Source organism: Montipora foliosa, chromosome 7 (assembly GCF_036669935.1).
Source record: "Montipora foliosa isolate CH-2021 chromosome 7, ASM3666993v2, whole genome shotgun sequence".
Classification (NCBI taxonomy): Eukaryota; Metazoa; Cnidaria; class Anthozoa; order Scleractinia; family Acroporidae; genus Montipora; species Montipora foliosa.
Window position 1 is genome coordinate 15865904 of NC_090875.1, and position 7500 is coordinate 15873403.

The following is a 7500-nucleotide window of genomic DNA, read 5'->3' on the forward strand; positions in this document are numbered from 1 at the left end:
CAACGATCATTCAATTGTAAACGCGAGTTGTAAAACTTTGTCAACCAAGTTGAAAGATAATGCAAGTTTCTTAAATTTTAATTTTTATGCTACGTCAATTTCTACTACAGATTTTAGTGACCATGATTATGTATACTTTTAATCGACATGTATCTTACATATACAATCGTAATTGCCATTTAGTTTTAGCTCTCTTACAACATAGGGATTTTTAGTTTAGGCGTATAATAGTATGTAATTTAAGGGATCTTATCTTATTTGTAAACACACGACCCCATAAGCTTACAGCTTTAAACATTATCGTGTTTAAATAAAGATATATCTATCTATCTATCTATCTAAAACTAAATTCTGCTTGCTCTAATTGCACTCTATTGTAATGGAAAAATGAAATTCCGATTTTAAGAACCTTGTTGTTTCGCTTAACTTGAATTTCAAGCGAGAGAGAAAACTATGGAAACGGTCATACCGTCGCCATGGTAATGGTCTGTACTGTAAACCAGCCAATAGAAGTGCCCCATTTAGCATGAGAATTGCTTGCCATATAGTAAATAAAGATACTATCTATCTCTTTTCTTTGATTTAGTACCTCCTCCTGATCCACGGGACGTAGAAATCTTTGACTTAAAGTCAGACGAACTAAGCGTTCGATGGATTCCGCCTGAAGACCTAAAAGCCTTCAATGTTTATGAGTATAAGGTGCAGCACAGGCGATTTCAGATGAAGGACGTTTCGACGAATGACATACCAGCATCAGAGGAAAGAGATAAATACAGCTACAGGATTCAAAACCTGGAACCCGAAACAACGTACATGATTAGTGTTGCTGCTGTAAACAAGTATGGTTCAAATTTCAATGAAGAATCGGGTCACCGAACACTTGAGCCACGTAAGCCAACCTTTGGTATGGATTTGGTTGACCCGGATTCAACCCACCACGCTTTGTAAATAACCAACGGGCACTGGTTGCTCGAAGCATGGTTTGCGCTAACCAGTTTTGAATACTATGGAAACCTATAGGTTTTGATACCTCAACCATCGGTTAGCGCTAACCAGGCTTCGAACAACTTTTCCCTGGTTGCCTGCTGCCAGTTGGGGTTCTTAATCATGTTTCTGTTAAGTTTGAATTGTTTCATTTAGACTTTTTAAAAGTGGAGTGCCTGATAGCTAAGTGCACATCCACTTTAAACAAACCGTTTACCTTTTTTTTTTGTTGCATAATTGTTATCTGTCTGGAGATTGGTTGCAAACCATCTGTACGAGCGCAGACACATTGGCAAGTTGAGAATCGGTGGAAGAGATCTAAGCTGTACTGTGTCGTCGTAAATTTCTCGGATTTCAGCAGCAACAAACAACAACAACAACAACATTTATTCACACATGCAAACAGATAATTGTATTAATCTAAAATAACGAGAAGACAAATGTAAGCGAGGGAAAATTCACACAGCCAGCAGTTAACAATGGGGAGCTTTAGCAACATCGACGGCAGTGGCAACGAGAACGTAGTCGTAAAATGTGAATTCGCGTTATAGGAGACTGTTTATAAACAATTCTTTTGGTATTTAAATTTTGCTATCCACAGAACAAAAGAATCTTTTGTTTCGACGGCCAATAGATCTCTGGTTGGCACATTAATGACAATAGGTGGCGTAACGGTGAGTATCGCTATTGTAATCGCTTCGCGACTATTCCAAGCTTTTTAACGTGACAAACCCTCAAGAACAAAACAAGTACGAAAAACGATCAATTTATGGGAGAAAATGAAAATTTATCTTCAAGCGCTGACGTTCAGTCACTTCACGTTGTTGTTTTGCTGACGACGGCAAAGAAATAGACAAAAATGAAAACGCACGTGCAGAGCGTGCGAAGCTATTGTGTTGCTCACTAAGGCCCAGTTCAGACAAGGTTTGCGTTCCACGGCACCGTGGCCGGGCACTAAAACGGAAGTTGTTCAGGCAACACAGTTATAACAACGCAATGATTTCTTCCTTCGCCCACTTTGCACCGGCCGCCATTATCGTGACTGCATCGCAGGGAAGCATGGAAAAAAAGCGCGGGAATTGACGGAAGCGTGTTCAGACAAGTTCCCGTTCCAGAAAACGGGAACTTGGGAGGTAGTGCCCATGCCCGGTCACGGTGCTCAAATGTTTGCTAGGGCACCAACAAAAAGCTATGTTCAAACTGATGCCCAGGCACGGTCACCTAGTCTGAACGGAGCCGAAATATGCAAATTTCTGACGTTCTTGTTGCCGTCGCTGTTGTCGTTGCTAAAGCTCCCTAATAGCTAATTGGCGGGTGAAGTGAAAGAGGAAATATAATAATGGTAAGAATTATTACATTAATCTTGCAAATAAGTTATATGGATACACAGTGATTACAAAACTAGAATATACCTTCAAAAAACGAAAAGAAGAGCAAAATTACCCATAACACTAATTGTAAAGAATATGATTAAAAAAAGATAAAAAAAATCCATACATGCGTGCGAACAACAGACTTCAACGGGCAGGTTTCACAATGATAGATAATTTACAGTTGATTTTAACAAGGGCAACATGACACGTCATGACTTTCAAAGATTGTTATTTTCTTTCCTGTTTTTTATAATTTAGCTCCTCCCTTTTGGATCATCCTTCTTATAGTCCTTGGAGTCATATTTTTTATTGCTATAATTATTGGTGGCATAGTTTGCTTTCGTCGAAGAGCAGCAGAGAGACGTAAACGCCAAGCTGAACGAAGGGCATTAGAGGGCTTCGGAAACCCCAAGGAACTTGTGAGTTACCTTCAACTTTTACCATGACTTTCTTTGTTGGACCTTTCTTTCCATTTTATTTGTGTTGAAGAAAGTAGTTTACGAGTTATTGAAAACATGATGCGTGTTTGCTTCTCGCTTCTTCAAGTAATCAAGGAGGTCATCTCATATAGGTAACGAGCCGTGCCTTAATATTTGCAGAATGTTAATAGACTTTCGAAGTTGATAAAGGCAACTGAATTAACATGTACTGGCTTTGGTTTGCCATGTATTGTCTTATCTTAGCCCTCTCCTCTGACAAGTAGTAATGTAGTGGAGGTCCGTCTGGCAGGAATAACTAACCGAACGTACTGCAGCCTGCGAGCAGGCTCTCTCTGTACCTCCAACCTCAGTCCCTCGGAGAACCTGCTCGCAGGCTAAACGTACTCGGCAATATTGGCCCGAGGTCGTGGCAATATGTCCCGAGCGTAGCGAGTTCGTGCAAAAACGACCGAGAGCCAATATTCGCCAGTACGGTCCCGAGAAAGTGAGGTTAGTAAGTTGTTTATTATATGGTATCGTTTCTTTGAGCTATCGGATACTTCTCTGCTTGCTAAAATTGTACTGTTGCGATGTAAAACATAAGTATAATAGCTTTTTAAAAACTTTGTTTCGTTCAGCTTAAAAAAATACAGTAACGCACCGTTTCCATAGTAATGGTCCGCAATGTAAAATCCGGACCGAAAACCAGCCAATCAGAGTGATATTATCTCCATTTCAACCTCTTGGGGAAGGGATAAAGCTAGGATCTGAACAGGTTAAGGCATTTGCATCGAAAAAACAAATGCCAATTGAAAATGGGGTTGTAATCATGCTAAAAATGAAGATTAGGTGTTGACAGAGTTTCCAGGCATCGCTTTTCCTTTACATAGTGTAGAGATAAAATGAACGATCAAATATCACTTATGCAAATGCAAAAAAAGCACTGTCTCGAATTCCTGTTGTTGCACTTCTTCCTGCTATTATTGATCAGTTGTTGTTGTTGTTGTTTTATTTAGGATTCCGTACTTCGATATGAAGAAAAGAATGTAACGGGCTTGACGTTCTCGTTCGTTAACGATTCCTACAAACCATCTGATGTTAACTGGACAGAAATCCCATATGAGAATATCAACTTAATGGACGAACTTGGTTCTGGAGCTTTTGGAGTTGTGTACAGGGGAGAAATTATTCGAGAAAAACATGACGCCACACCATGCGCGGTAAAAGCAGTGAAAGGTGAGCAAACAGATACGCAGATTAGACTCCCCTTCCCTCCCCCCCCCCTTCCTTCCCCCCAACCTTCACCCTTCGTAATTAGCCACCATCAAAAATACCACAATACTCTTTTTCTGTCCCTCCAAGATTTTGCATAAGAACTGTTTTTATTTTCTCTTGGGACTTACAATGGTTCCAAGAGAATCTGGAAACAGTACATATGCAAACTTTTGGAGGGAAAAACAAAGACTATTATGGTATTTTTTTATACTGGCTAATAGTGAAAGTGCACTTAATAATAATAATAATAATAATAATAATAATAATAATAATAATAATAATAATAATAATAATAATAGTAATAATAATAATTACAGTTATATAGCGCAGACCTCTATATGAATATATTCAGTTGCGCTACACAATATTTTAAAATGAAATTATGTCAAACTGTCCTAAAAACTAAAAACATAAGAAACTATTAAAAACTACAACCATATACCTATCTAAAAGCTAAATTAAAAATGAGACATGAATAGAAAAACCTATTTAAAAGCTAAATGAAAAAAATGAGTTTTAACAGCAGTCTTAAAAGTGTCCAATGTCTTTATGTTGTGAATTGTTGAAGGTAATGCATTCCAAAGATAAGGTGCAGCTGACTGGAATGCACGATCGCCAAGGGTTGGACGGGTCTTAATGCTAGGTAACTCAAGTAATAAAGAGTCGTTTGACCTAAGGGAGTATCTGGATTGCTTTTTGATGCAAATTAAATCAATCAGGTAATTAGGAGCTAGACCATATAAACACTTAAATGTCAAAAGCAAAATCTTAAACTTTATGCGGTAACTAATCGGGAGCCAATGAAGGTTAAAAAGCCAGAATCTTGGTGCTCCTATGACCAGCCGAGCTGCGGCATTCTGTATACGTTGGAGTTTCATGATATGTGAATTCGGGAGGCCATATAATAGGCTATTACAATAATCTACTCTACTGGTTATAAAAGCATGAACTAATGATTCGGTAGTTGGACGACTTAAATATTTCCTAATTCTACGTATGTTATAAAGATAATGAAAAGCAGATGAGCAAGTTCTGTTAATATGACTTAGCATACTCATTTTCGAGTCAAACCAGGTTCCTAAGTTTCGAACTTCACATGATGGAGCAATTTGGGAATCGCCAACCAATAACATACTGATGTTGCTGACTTTCTGAAGTTGTTGTCGCGTTCCAATTAGAAGACATTCTGTCTTATCTGAATTCAGTTTTAACTTATCCGTGTGCATCCACTGACTGATATCAGCAATGCATGATTCCATGGCAGTTAAGGCAGCAGTTTCCTTCCTCCTTGGCAGATGATTCTGACTTAAAACCTTTTAAGTTAAACAATACAGTTGCATGGTCGGATAGAAAGGAGCCTAAAATTGGTGTGTCTTGAATGATACTGTCCATTTTCCTGGTTATGACTAAATCCAGTATATGTCCTTTAACATGAGTTGCAAAGTGGACATGTTGAGCTAGTCGAAAAGAATCAATTAGGTCCACAAATGATTCTGCATCGGGTTTATCCTCAACATCAACATGGATGTTAAAGTCACCACATAACAATATGGGCTCCGTGCTTAAAACAAATGATTCAAGGTACTGGGAGAATTTGGAAACAAAGGAAGAAATTGTTACAGGATGCTTTGTAGAGTAAGGAGGTCTATAGACGACAGCAAGCCGTAAGCGAAAAGATCCATCAATTAAAATCCATTCCGAGAGTTCAAAAGAGCACCACGTAGGAGCAACAACCTGCTTGACAATTATATTTGAACGAGTGATCAAAGCTGTACCTCCAACATTACGGCCGGATCTATGTACATCATACAACTTGTAACCATCGGAAGTACATTCAGTTTTCACCGCGGCATCTTTATCCGAAAACCACGTCTCACTAATTGCCAAGATGTCCAATTTATTGTCTCAAACCACTGGACCAAGCTGCCTCCCTAAATAAAACTAGAATAAAACGTTTTGTTCCAGATATTTCCATATCATTTAAGGTAATTCTTTAGGATTGCATTGCGCATCCCTACTGCACACGATTTTCGCGTCATTAGCGCGCGCACATGAGCACGTTCGCGTACAAAACGCAAGAGATTTCCCTCAAACTAAGCCCGATAGCGAAATAAATGTTCCTTTCTCTCATTTTTTTTTTTTTATTTATTTTTTTTTTGAAAACAGTTCCGTACTGGGTGTATTTTGGCCAAGGCGAGGACTGTTCCAAAAAGTGCACTATTCCTACAACCAGGCAATCAAAAACGGCGTACATGAAGAAATACTGCTTATTTGAATAAAAGAAGCTTTATTTTCAAAATAAAATTTCGTACCTTTTTAGTAACCAAGACTTAATTCTCTATGAATTTTTCACGCGCAATCAGTAAAAATATCCCATTTTAAGAGCCTGCTGACACGTAAACAAATACGGTGACCCCCATTTTCTTATTGCATTTTTTTAATGTTCATATAAAAGGTAAAAAAAAGGTAAAGTCAGCTTACAGGCCTAGTGGTCTATCAGGCCGGAACTTATCCCTGGTTTCTGTAGCATGAAGCAACTAGGAGTAAACTGAGGCATGCAGCAGATCGGAAATGGGCTATTACCTTAATTGTGTATGATACATTATAATGCAAATACAATAGGTTTTCAAGCGACATTATCGCCGTACATTTCTCTATTGTCATTGGTATCCCTAGAGATTGGTTGAAAACGTCCTATACACAGATAGTCTTAATCCACATTTGAATAGGCCATTTCCGAGTTCATGTCTGCCTCCTCTTCAAAGCGAGTCTAAGTGCGAAGTTTTTGTGATGGTAATTAGTTCTACTTTACATATGAATGAAAACAAATTTTCATGACAAAAACTTCGCACTTAGTCTCGCTTTGAAGAGGAGGTAGACATGAACTCGGAAATGGCCTATTAGGTCCAACACTGATTAGGTCTATACCTCTTCAAAAGATGAGTTAGGGTTGTCTTTTCACGAATTTTTCATCTTGTTCGTAATAAATGATGTTTTACTAAGCCTTTTCCCTTCTCTTTCATTTTGATTGACTTATAGCATCTGCAAGCCACGAGGAGATCCGAGATCTGTACAATGAATTGGAAATTATGACAAACGTCGGGTATCATCCAAACCTTGTGAACTTGCTTGGAGCTTGCACAAAAGATGGTTTGTACTACATAATAATGCATTCGTGATCTGCGGTTGCAAGTTATTGATATTGTTGATGTAAACATTTTTGAAAAAGATACATTATCCATCTCTGATAATGCACGATGGAATTTTGGCCTGGAGAGCTCGAGAGGGTGATCCAAAGTCTTGGATATAAATTCCGATCACCTGCGATGAAAACAGGATTGTCGAAACGTCGAGTCTTTGAATTGTGACTTTTTATTCAGCTAGATTCCAATTTCTTCAAACCAGTGCAGTATCAAACTATGTGTAAAGGAAAAAAAACAATTGACATG

At 38.4% G+C, this 7500-nt stretch overlaps 1 protein-coding gene across 1 annotated transcript in view; it reads left to right on the forward strand.

The window, feature by feature from the left end:
- LOC138010838 (angiopoietin-1 receptor-like) overlaps positions 1–7500 on the forward strand; it is a 25700-nt gene that overhangs the window by 8848 nt on the left and 9352 nt on the right. The window contains exons 5-8 of the mRNA XM_068857834.1: positions 587–889; positions 2616–2776; positions 3793–4012; positions 7091–7201. Coding sequence (XP_068713935.1) covers positions 587–889; positions 2616–2776; positions 3793–4012; positions 7091–7201 — 795 coding nt within the window. The remainder of the gene's footprint in view (positions 1–586; positions 890–2615; positions 2777–3792; positions 4013–7090; positions 7202–7500) is intronic.